Here is a 12209-nt window from a genome sequence, read left to right on the forward strand (position 1 = left end):
CACATTTTCAATATGAAAAGCATGTCCCATCTAGATTTTTATTTATATTTATTTATTATAAGGTGGTGTACGTAGTTCTCCCCATTCCCAATTTTATCCTCACAACAACCCTGTGAAGTAGGCTAGGCTGTGAGAAAGTGGTTTGGTTTGCACCTCAAGGTAAGCCAAGGTATGGCTTACTGTGACTGCCTGAACGTTCTGGCTTCCAGTGATGAACTTGCACACACTTTTCTCCTCAGTGGACCTTTTAGTTCAATGTTAGGATAGAAGCTAAGCCAAGGTTTGGCTTAGCGTATTATCCAAACCTGGGGTCATGGTTAAGGTCTCTCCAACCTTAGCCATGGCCTGAACCAACAGGACACACCCTTGTGACTGAGGAGAAACATGGAAAACCAAACCATGGCTTAGCTACCACATCACACTGACCAGGGAGGAGCAAACCAGGAGGGAGTTCATGCTAAGCCATGATTTGGCATAGCTGTGAGTCCCAGATTCACCCAGTGAGCTTCATGGCAGTGTTGGGTTTTGATTCCTGGTCTCCCAGATCCTAGTCCAACTCACCACACTGTATATAGGGCAAGGAAGACCTTTACATTTAGGGGAGATTAGCTAGTGATCCTGAACGCAATTCTTCCTGGCCTGGCTTGCTTGCTTGCTTAGTTACCTTGAGCCACCTGTGGGTCCACATTGATGCTACAGTATGTCTGAAGTTAAGCGAAGGTGGACCTGGTGACTGCCTGTATGAAGACTGCTGCGGAACCGCATGCAATGTGCTGGAACTTTGCTCAGATAAAGGTTCCATGAGTCACCTTCTGTGGCACTGCAAACTGCCTGGATGGGAAGCCAGCTGTAAGTCTCTCAGAGCTTCTCTGGCCAAGAACAGGATACAAGTGAATAAGGGACATGGGTGGCGCTGTGGTCTAAACCACTGAGCCTCTTGGGCTTGCTGATCAGAAGGTTGGCAGTTCGAATCCCCGTGACGGGGTGAGCTTGTTGCTCTGTCCCAGCTCCTGCAAACGTAGCAGTTCATAAAGCATGCCAGTGTAAGTAGATAAATAGGTACTGCTGTTGTGGCGAGGTAAACGGTGTTTCTGTCACAGTGTTCCGTTGTCCCAGAAGCGGATAATAATAATAATAATAATAATAATAATAATAATAATAATAATAATAATATCAATAAATAAATAAATTTTAAAAATTATTTATACCCCGCCCATCTGGCTGGGTTTCCCCAGCCACTCTGGGCGGCTTCCAACAAAATATTAAAATACAGTACAGTGGCACCTCTGGTTACGTACTTAATTCGTTCCGGCGATCCGTTCTTAACCTGAAACTGTTCTTAACCTGAAGCACCACTTTAGCTAATGGGGCCTCCCGCTGCTGCCGTGCCGCCGCCGCGCAATTTCTGTTCTCATTCTGAAGCAAAGTTCTTAACCCGAGGTAATATTTCTGGGTTAGCAGAGTCTGTAACCTGAAGCGTATGTAACCTGAGGTACCACTGTAGTCTGTTAAACATTAAAAGCTTCCCTAAACAGGGCTGCCTTCAGATGTCTTCTAAGTGTCTGGTAGTTGTTTTTCTCATCTGGTGGGAGGGCGTTCCACAGGGCGGGTGCCACATGACCCGGAAAGCTGTCTGGACAAAAGGCGGCTCCCTCGGCCTGAAAGTGAGATGAGCACCACAACCCCATAGTCACCGTTGACTAGACTTAATCGTCCAGGGGTCCTTTTTACGGCCTCGGCTCAGTATACCTGAAGGAGCGTCTCCACCCCCATCGTTCTGCCCGGACGCTGAGGTCCAGCACCGAGGGCCTTCTGGCGGTTCCCTCACTGCAAGAAGCCAAGTTACAGGGAACCAGGCAGAGGGCCTTCTTGGTAGTGGCACCCGCCCTGTGGAACACCCTCCCATCAGATGTCAAAGCGATAAATAACTACCTGACATTCAGAAGACATCTTAAGGCAGCCCTGTTCAGGGAAGTTTTTAATGTATGATATTTTAGTGTATTTTTGGTTTCTATGGAAGCCGCCCAGAGTGGCTGGGGAAACCCAGCCAGATGGGCGGGGTACAAATAATAAATTATTATTATTATTATTATTATTATTATTATTATTATTATTATTTATTATTACAAGTGAATAGAACAAGAAAGCACTTCTGTTCTGTACCAGATTTGCTGATTCTGCCCTCTGCTGGCGATGGACACTAGGTAACATCCAGCTAAGACTGTGGACACATTTGGAACGTACACACTATCTCTCGGAATCCTGGGAACTGTAATTTGCCTCTCGGAGCTATAGTTCCCAGCACCCCTAACAAACTACAGTTCCCATGATTCTTCAGATGTATGGTGTGTACTGCGAATGCTTAAATTATGCATAGAGGAGACCCTGAAATAAATGGATGAAAGTCTATTGGCTGCAATGGGTCTACTCCTATGACTAGTATTGGATATCACCCACTGATCAGGTCTGAGGATTCATGAGTCCTGGAAGAGACTATGAATGTAATAGTGAGCTAGAATACTATTAAGTTCAAAGTGCATTACTTACCCCAATATGATTTACAACAACCCTGTAAAGTTGTCCAGCATTATCCCACCCCGAGAGTCAGCAAATGACTGGGTTGGGGCTTGAATCATGGATCTTTGGATCTTCAGCTCAGCAACTGGTGCTACAGTGTCAGAAGGCAGACACAGACACTCGCCTAGTGTCTGTCTAGGATCACCTTCTCATGGCCGGTCTCCCCACAGAGCCTCTCATCCACAGTGAACTTGGTGCACTCTTCAGACCTTGCTCCTGGCATCGCCATTGCTTACGACTCGCACTGTGGCGACTCGGAAACATCTGGGCGCACGCAGGGTGGGGAATGCCTAGGCGTACGCGTCAACCAGCAGGTGAGTACTTAGATCAGGGGTGGTGAACCCAATCTAGGCCTACGTGTCCCTTGGAACTCCCCCAAGGCCACACCCCCTTTATAGCCTGAGTGTTCTTGAACTCTGACGAGTCCTCTTGCTTCTCTGTATGGAGTATAGTGTGTGTGTGGAGAAACAAGCCTACTGTAGAAAGGTAAAATTTGTAATAGTTACCTGCCCACTTTTAGCCACCACTGTCATGTGGTCCTTGGATGGTTGTCCAGAAGGGAGAGTGGCCCCTCAGGCAGAAAAGCCCTCCCCACTCCTGACCTATTAAGTCAGTGCTTTCTATTTGTTCCAAGGCATCAGGTTTGGCTCAGTTGGAGCAAAACAGGGAGGGAGGAACAGAGACATCTAGAATGGGGGGGGGGGGGGGAGAGCAGTAATGATGTTTAGAACAGGGGGAGGAACAGTAGAGACATCTAGAACAGGTAGGGAGGAACAGTAAAGATGTTTAGAACAGGGAAGAAGGAACAGTAGAGGCATCTAGAACAGGAAGGGAACAGTAGAGATGTGTAGAACAGGTTTTATAGTTATAGGTCCTATTCTGTTTCCACTAATTGTCATGGAACAGGGCAGGGGAAGCCAAGGCTCTCCAGATGTTCCACCCCCCCTCCGACCATTGGCCCTATTATTGACTGGCGGCTGATGCCAGGGAAAGCTCAGCAGCACCTTGAGGGCCACAGCTTCTCCGCCCCTGGCTTAGAGTAATATGGATGGCAATGGCGGCGGTCGCTCTTTCCTTATCTCAGTTGCTCCCCCTCCCACAGGTGGAATTCTCAGTACGGATAAAGGCCACCGCCTGCCTGCCTGGTCCCCAGAAGGTGGTGCTCCGAGTTCTAGGAGTGGGTGAGGAGGTGCATATAGAAGTGGCGACACTCTGCGACTGCCAGTGCGGAGATACGCAGCCCTATGCGCCTCACTGTTCTGGCGGCCGTGGCAACCTCACCTGTGGCATCTGCAGGTATTATTAATTAATTAAAAGTTTGAGGAAACGTGACCCCCTTCTCTCCATGTGTGTAGACACACATGCTCCTAGATAACAGAGGTTAAGATTGCAGCCTTAATTATATATTGTGGAAATGAATCCTTTCTTCTGAATCTATTACCAGTTGTGTCCCTGGATTCTAGTATTATATACTGAAGGGGAAAATGATTACTCCGTCTCCAATCTACCCCACTGATAACTTTAGAAAACCCGACCCGGTCCCATTTCCCCCACTATCCCCAAATCAGTTGTTTCTTTTCCACACCGGATTAGAAAAGGCCCAAACGTCCCTGCATTTCCTCTAAACCCCATGATCGTTTGGGTTGCTGCTTTAGGGCGAGACGGCAGCTAGGATTCAGTCGCGGCTGATGCCCTTTGTCGCGCTGGTACAGGGAATCCCAAATGGTAGGGGAAGCCAGGGCCAGAGAGAGGCAACACTGCAGCCACAGAGCTTTCTGGACTGGTTGAAAAATAAAGAGAAGGCAGGCAGTTGGGGCTGGCTGAGGGCAGGCAAGCTGGTGGGGCAGAGGCCTATTTGCTGGGCCTCTTGGGTTGGGAGGAGAAAAAACCAGGCTCAGTGGACCTGATGAGTCTGGTTCAGCAACTGTGACCCATGTGCTGTCTTTGCTCTTGTAGCTGCCAGGAGGGCCATGTCGGCCGGCTGTGTGAGTGCAAGCCAGAGGAGCTGGTGGACGCAGAAGCCACATGCCGGGATGCGAACGACACGGGCCCAGTGTGCAGTGGCAAGGGCCAGTGTGTGTGCGGGAAGTGCCAGTGCAATGCCCAGGCGAGCGGACCCCTCTGCAAGTGTGACGATGCTGGCTGCGAGAGGCACAACGGGCAGCTCTGTGGAGGTAAAAACCTTCTAATGGTAGGGCTGCCGCCGTTTTCTTTTAACCTGGCAGATGTTGGGCAACGCAGTCATTAGTGGCACCAGTGGGGATGCTGGTGGCTTTACTGTAGCCCGAGTGGGTATTTCCATAGGTTTTAAGGAGGAAAGCAGGCTGCTAACGTTGCCTCCAAATTGTCAGTACAGTGGTACCTCGGGTTACATACGCTTCAGGTTACAGACTCCGCTAACCCAGAAATAGTGCTTCAGGTTAAGAACTTTGCTTCAGGATGAGAACAGAAATCGTGCTCTGGCGGCGCAGCAGCAGCAGGAGGCCCCATTAGCTAAAGTGGTGCTTCAGGTTAAGAACAGTTTCAGGTTAAGTACGGACCTCCGGAACGAATTAAGTACTTAACCCGAGGTACCACTGTATTTGGGGGGCGGGGGGGGGGGGAGAAGAGGGATTGAAGCACACACTGGAAATTCAGATTTGTGCAGTTGAAGGTGGTTAAAGTGCTTCTGTCAACTTCATGCAACAAATCCCCTTTTAAAATAAGCAAGGCTTTTTGCAGATAAGGAAATGATTAACACACCAGCTAATAAGGATGAAATGTTCATTTGCCCTGCAAGCAAAAACAGAATGAATGCTCAATTAAGACCAAACATAGTCTAACCTTGGAATAAGTTTTGTGTAAACCAAACAGGGTGAATGCTCAGCAAACAGTCCCCTGGAGGAGTCCAAATACTCCTAGGGGTGTGTTTATAAACTGCAATGCAGGAAAAGCACAGTACTGAGCACAGAATCCAGCTTTTGAAGACTCTCATGATTTCATTTAAGAAGAGCAACTTTCTAGCCTGCATGCTTACAAAGGGGGACCTCCAAGTGTGAGGGCAGCCAGTGCCCACTGGCATCTCAAAAGGCAGAAAGGTTGCTGAATAAGAAATATATAGATGTGGGTGGAATGGCTTTGTGAAGGAACTCTGTAATGCCGACAGACATCTCTCTTTGTACCGGTAGGCAACGGGCAATGCAGATGTGGCAACTGTGAGTGCCATCAGAACTATACTGGCAGTGCGTGCCAGTGCAGCCTGGAGACCAGTGGATGCACACAGGAGGGCGTTGTATGCAGCGGTCACGGGCATTGCGCCTGCAACAGATGCCATTGTGACGCTGGCTGGTTTGACAGTCACTGCAGCCGCTGTGCTGACTGCCAGACACCCTGTGAGGAGCACAGGTGAGATTCTGACGTGGTCTCTGCAACTATGGCCAAACCGAGCATGGAGCACAGCTTGCAACTGCCAGTGTGTCTTCCTCCCGCTTTTCCTGACCATTGTAGAAAGGGTGTCCTTAGTTAGAAGCACAAGCAAAAAATGCTCATGGCTGCTCTTGTGTGTTGGCAGGAATTGTGCGGAGTGCAGGGCCTTTGGAACTGGGCTGCTGCGGGAGACTTGTAGCGCATCCTGCAACCAGACGGTGAATGTGGTGCCGGCCTCCGCCACTGATGAAAGATGGTGCCAGACCAAAGCAGAAGATGGCAGCCTCCTCATCTACCTCATTGTGAGGGACAAGGAGGGCGCCATCACGCTGACGGTGAATGGCAAAGAAGGTAAGTGGGCACAGGAAAGAAGGGCAGGAAAGCCTTTGTTGAAGGAAGGGGCTATTGCAGGAAGTTGCCGTTTCTGGGCAACTCATAGGGGCATCGGGTTGGTCCCTGTGACAACAGGACTAGGTGAGTCTCTGGCCTGATGTGACAAGGCTCTTCTTGTGTTCTTAAGGCCAGACTATTTTGACATCTGTGACAGAAGGCATGTTGAACTACAGCAGGCAGAAATTTCAGTGGCACCGGATTCTTCTGGAGCCTAAGTTGTAACTCAGGCTGTATGCGACTTGATGTCATCCGTTGATCCCCTTCCAAGGGCGACTCACAGCTGTCCATGGAGGCGCAGGTTAATTCTGTGTCCAGGGCAGCTGTCTACCAGCTCCATCTGGTATGCCGGCTGAGACCCTACTGGCCTGTGCCCTCTGCCACCTGAGTGGTACATGCTGTGGTTATCGCTTGACTGGACTACTGCCATGTGCTCCACATGGGGCTACCTTTGAAGGTGACTCGGAAACTACAACTAATCCAGAATGAGGCTGTCAGACTGGTCACTGAGAGTGGCCGCCGAGACCACATAACACTGGTCCTGAAAGACCTACATTGGCTCCCCGTATGTTTCCGGGTACAATTCAAAGTGCTGACCTTTAAAGCCCCAAATTGTTTCAGCCCTGTATACCTGAAGGAGCGTCTCCAGCCCCATCGTTCAGCTCGGACACTGAGATTCAGCTCCGAGGGCCTTCTGGCAGTTCCCTCACTGCAAGAAGTGGTTACAGGGAACCAGGCAGAGGGCCTTCTTGGTGGTGGCACCCGCCCTGTGGAACACCCTCCCATGAGATGTCAAGGAAATAAACAACTATCTGACTTTTAGAAAACATCTGAAGGCAACCCTGTTTAGGGAAGTTCTTAATGTTTGATGTTTCATCATGTTTTTAATATTCTGTTGGGAGCCACCCAGAGTGGTTGAGGCAACCCAGACAGATGGGCGGCATATAAATAATAAATGATTATTATTGTTACAATAACTGTTAGCAGAGTATGTGTGCATGACGGTAGCAGGAGAAGGGAGTAAGTCCAATAAATAAATGAGGAAGGGGCACTTGCTTCTCAGAACTCAGCTGCAGATCCTCATAGCTCCTTTCTTCTAAACTGCCAGGTAACACAACCAAGAAGACATTCAAGCTGGTACTGAGCTCAGTGCTGGGCCTGGTGTTATTTGGGCTCTTCCTCATAATAGTCTATCGCATCGTCTTGGAGATCTATGACCGGAGGGAGTTCAAGCGTTTTGAAAAGGAGAGGAAGCACGCCAAGTGGAACGAGGTCAGTGCTCCTTCCTTCCCTACCTGAAGGCTGCAGTTAGTTCATGTCAGCCTCACTCTGATCCCACCTGCTCCTTATCCCAGCCAGGGAATATCTCAGCCCTGACCGGGCTGCTGTTTCCTGGAACAAAAGTTAGGTTCATTCTGTAAAAGGGATGGTGGGGCCACAAGAGTGGAGTATTTACAGCAAGCCCAAAGCTGGAAGGCTAAACACTCTATGCAGAAAGGGGCAAGTTAGGCACATGTGACGAGTCCGATTTCTAACCTCCCCGCTTCCTTGACTACTGTTTAGATGAGCAGACGTCAACTTCTTCAAAGTTGAGACTCAACTTTTCGCCCAACCATGTTCATAACTTCATTCAGCGTATATCCATGTCGCTGAGACCCACCTTAGCTCAGGCTGTGACCAAAGCAGCAGCTGGACCTGGTAATCATGTAATGAACCTAGATGTATTTTATTGTTGTTCCAAAGAATTTTAACAGAAAATGATGGAAACCCCTTTCAACCACAGAAAGTGTCCCACCATAGGAAGCTACCTTGTGCTGTTGGTTCATCCAGCCCAGTAGTCAATGTTGACTGGCAGTGACTCTCCAGGGTTTCAGGGAAAAGTCTCTGGCCGCCCTGCCTGCAGATCAAACCTGTGACCTTCCCAAATCAATTCCCCACTATTAAATGGAGTCTTTTAGTCAGGTTGACACTACTACCCACAGCTTCACCCCCCAGTGTTATTTCAAGGCATATAAAACTATGGGAGGCTGAGCCCCTAAGGCGTGCGTGTGTGACACACACACACACACACACACCTGGTTTGGGGAAAGCAAATTCTGTAAGAGGAAGTAAGAGGCATACAACTTTGTCTACTTGCCTCTTTTGCAGGTGAACAATCCACTATACCGGAGTGCCACCACCACAGTCATCAATCCCAAGTACAACGGTGACTGAGGATTGGTGAAAGCCTTGAGCGCTGTGCCAGCTGCTGGATTTGGACTATGGAGAAGCTGGGTTCGAATCCTCACTCAAAAACACAGGGATGTCTTCATCTCTTAGCTTGGGTCTATCTACCTCACAGCGTAATAAAATTTAAACTTTTTTCCGGGGGGGGGAGGGAAGGGAACTGGATGCAATTTCATAATAAAACTGGTTAACGAATTCTTTTCGCAAGATGTGCTTTACTTAGAGATTCCTAGTTCTGCCATTCCCTCCCCCCAGATGGGTGCAGCACTAATGGAAAACAAATCAGAAAAGAGGGGCTACAGTTATCTTTTATGCAAGTAGCCATTTGGGTTCAGGAATGTTAGTTGGCCCAGTGGCAGGAGCCACTTCTTCCCATCTCCAGTGACCCAAATTATATAAAAAAGTAAAGGTACCCCTGCCCGTACGGGCCAGTCTTGACAGACTCTAGGGTTGTGCGCCCATCTCACTCAAGAGGCCGGGGGCCAGCGCTGTCCGGAGACACTTCCGGGTCACGTGGCCAGTGTGACATCGCTGCTCTGGTGAGCCAGCGCAGCACACGGAACGCCGTTTACCTTCCCGCTAGTAAGCGGTCCCTATTTATCTACTTGCACCCGGGAGTGCTTTCGAACTGCTAGGTTGGCAGGCGCTGGGACCGAACAACGGGAGCGCACCCCGCCGCGGGGATTCGAACCCCCGACCTTTCGATCGGCAAGCCCTAGGCGCTGAGGCTTTTACCCACAGCGCCACCCGCGTCCCTTCCAAATTATATAGCCCATATATAAATGAAGTCAGCGGAAGGCACTGAGGAACCCAGTGGGCAACAGTTGTAGCTCACTAGTCAAACATAGGCTCTGCATGCAAAACAGTCCCAAATTCATTCTCCAGCTATGGCTTGGAACCCTGGAAAGAGAGTGTTTAGAGAATACCAACCTTTGTTGGCAAGGCAACTTCATAGAGAAGTAGTTTGTGTATTTCAGCTCTTTGGTCACTCTCGATAGTTTGGTGGATTGTGGGTAACTGGCCATTGACGGGATAATGAACTGAATCTTTGGCAGAGTTCAGATGGAGAACTAAATAGGTCACAAAAAAGGATCAGACACCACACTAATGGTAAAAAGATACAAGTTTATAACATTTTATAAAAACTACAGTTTAAAAGTGATCCTGCCCAGGGGTAACACACACCCTGCCCCAATTCCCTCCCCTATAGCAAAATAAGTGAATTAAAGGGAAAGGGGGGGAGAGGGAAATTAAAAAAAAAAGCCACTGGACTAGGCTAGAGCAATATGGACAAATTCATAGATCCTCTGTTCAGCCTGAAGTGCTAAGTATTCGTCCTTCCTCTGTCTGCGAATGGAAGGTGTAAAAAGCCAGTATGAAGATGTCCTCCTGCCTTCTCTGACCTCAAACAAACAGGGCAATCCTAACCGTGTCTATTCAGAAGTAAGTCCTATTTAATTCAACGGGGCTTACTCCCAGATAGGTGGGGTTAGGGCCACAGCTTCAATCCCAAAACCCCCAAGGCCAGCAGTATGTCTACCAAATAACACAGCACCCTAAGGCAGCCTGTCAAGTACGTTAAAAACGACACAATGATTTGTGCTGGAGAGTTTTGTGCACATGCCACCAGCGAGACAACCAGAATTTCAACAGGTTTCAAGCCACACCCACTGATGGTATGCTAGTTTCTCAACTTCTACGGAAGAAGAGGTATCGGGTAGAGGTTAGGGGCAAAAGCATCTCCTAAAAGTTTCCCCGAATGCACGTTAATGTTAGGAGGCTTCAATCGGTGAACTGAAGTTGTGCGTACAAATAACATCTTGAGGCGGCGGTGTTGGGGGGAGCTGTGGGCACTGGTTCACTGCAACATGGCACACACTCAAAAAACACTGGATTTCCCCCCATATCTAGAAGGGGGAGATGTTGCACCAACAGTGGTTGTGTTTAGAGACAAGTTTGCATGTAACGTACGAATTTCTGAGTTTATGCAGAGCCCTGCTTCCGCGCTACAACTCCTCCTCCGGCTTGAAATCCGCTTTGTTCTCTGCTATAGCCGCACCAACGCAAACCCCTGCCAACTGCGTTTGTTCGTGTCGCTTTCCCGAACCCCTTGCCAAGTTTAAAACGTTCTTTCAACACAACCACCCCTTTGTGCTACTCGGTGAACAAACAAGATTTGTTTTGAAACCATTTCATTTTTGAAACAGTGGAAGTCAGACACTTCCCGGTCAAGTTTCACTTCTGTTCCTAGTCAATTTCACCTCCGTCAGCGAAAAATGCAAGACTTCACTCATCCTGGGTGTTGCTATCAATTCACTTGAGAAGGGTTCTTGTGTCATTTAAGTATAGCTTCCAAGAAGACGACAACCAAGCCTGTTGCACACACTAGCATAGCCATGCGATGCAGCACTTCCTGGATAATACCATTTCAGGAAGGGTAGGAGAAAGTTGCATGTTTTACACATTCATACTTTTTCTCTTTGACATGGTAACTCGCTGTGTGCAGGCATTCTGATTTTTTGGGGGGACGGGACATACAAGCACATCACTTGTTGCACACTTTAGTCGTAAAGCTCAGAAAAAAGCTTTAACCATGGTTTTCCTTACCGTATAATTCTGACTCCCTCAGGAAAGATTGCCTACAGTCCCATAAAAACACGACAGCCCATTTTCCAGGAGTTCCCAAAACATTTTGTTCCTCGAAGGCATCTGAAAGTTCTGCAAATCTCTCCCCTAAAGGTTTTCCTTAGAGGATACTTGAGGAACACAGCAGATACTTTTACAAAGACAAGCAAACTCGCCCTGCAAACAAATTAATCTTCAGAGCCAAGCTGGCCGCACTTCTGTACACTGAAGTGTGACTTGCACTAGTGGATAAGCCACAAGCTAAGCCATGTGTCAACTGTACAAGGAAGACGGCTGCAATGGGAAGTAGAAACACCCTCCTTCCCACTCACTCAGCTAGCTATGTTGCCTTTAACACCACCAGCACCCTCCTTCTCGCCAGGTTCTGAGAGAAACCCCAACAGCAAAGATCATGTGCCGCACAGCGGCTCATGCAAGCCATTTCCAAATCTGCACTTCACTATGTATCTGCCTGAGCAGAAACAAGCATTTCCCTTTGTTAGCTAGCTCAACAAAGAGCTGGACCGATAGTTAACCCAATGGCTGGCTGCACCGGCCAAGTGTTAACAAGCAGGCTGAAGAGTGCTCATTTGGTGGCACGCCAGCCTGCCAAGCCTGCTGTAAAAAGCCACACGCGCTTCAGAGGGATCGAAGCAATGATAGGTCATTGCCCTGTTTGGCACACAAAGGGCTCTGGCATCAAGTCCATTCAAGAGAACCAGATGATTTTCAGTCTGCTGAAAGGGGAAATAAGCCGCAACACTGAGTACGCTTTTGCAATGCTATGGCATTACTGAATTACTGAAGGAATAATGCCAGAGGATTAACCGGAAGAGAGCAGAACAGCAATGCCTAGTGTTCAACAAAAAGGCGTTTCCTGCTAGAGCAAGATTTTTCCTTTTTAAAAACGTTTAGTGCTTCTTGCCCTAGAATTGTGGCACAAGAGAGGAGGACACCAGGAGAGAATCCCAACTTATTGTATTTCC

The 12209-nt window shown here is 48.5% G+C and overlaps 1 protein-coding gene across 2 annotated transcripts in view; it reads left to right on the top strand.

The window, feature by feature from the left end:
* Window positions 1–8713, top strand: part of ITGB7 (integrin subunit beta 7) — a 52479-nt gene extending 43766 nt beyond the window's left edge. For both annotated transcript variants that reach the window (XM_053373140.1, XM_053373143.1), the window contains 7 exons: window positions 2748–2891; window positions 3680–3873; window positions 4534–4751; window positions 5745–5961; window positions 6128–6333; window positions 7481–7644; window positions 8521–8713. In XM_053373140.1, coding sequence (XP_053229115.1) covers window positions 2748–2891; window positions 3680–3873; window positions 4534–4751; window positions 5745–5961; window positions 6128–6333; window positions 7481–7644; window positions 8521–8586 — 1209 coding nt within the window. In that variant the 3' untranslated portion in view covers window positions 8587–8713. The remainder of the gene's footprint in view (window positions 1–2747; window positions 2892–3679; window positions 3874–4533; window positions 4752–5744; window positions 5962–6127; window positions 6334–7480; window positions 7645–8520) is intronic.
* The last annotated feature ends 3496 nt before the right edge of the window (window positions 8714–12209 follow it).

Source organism: Podarcis raffonei, chromosome 2 (genome assembly GCF_027172205.1).
Source record: "Podarcis raffonei isolate rPodRaf1 chromosome 2, rPodRaf1.pri, whole genome shotgun sequence".
Lineage (NCBI taxonomy): Eukaryota > Metazoa > Chordata > Lepidosauria > Squamata > Lacertidae > Podarcis > Podarcis raffonei.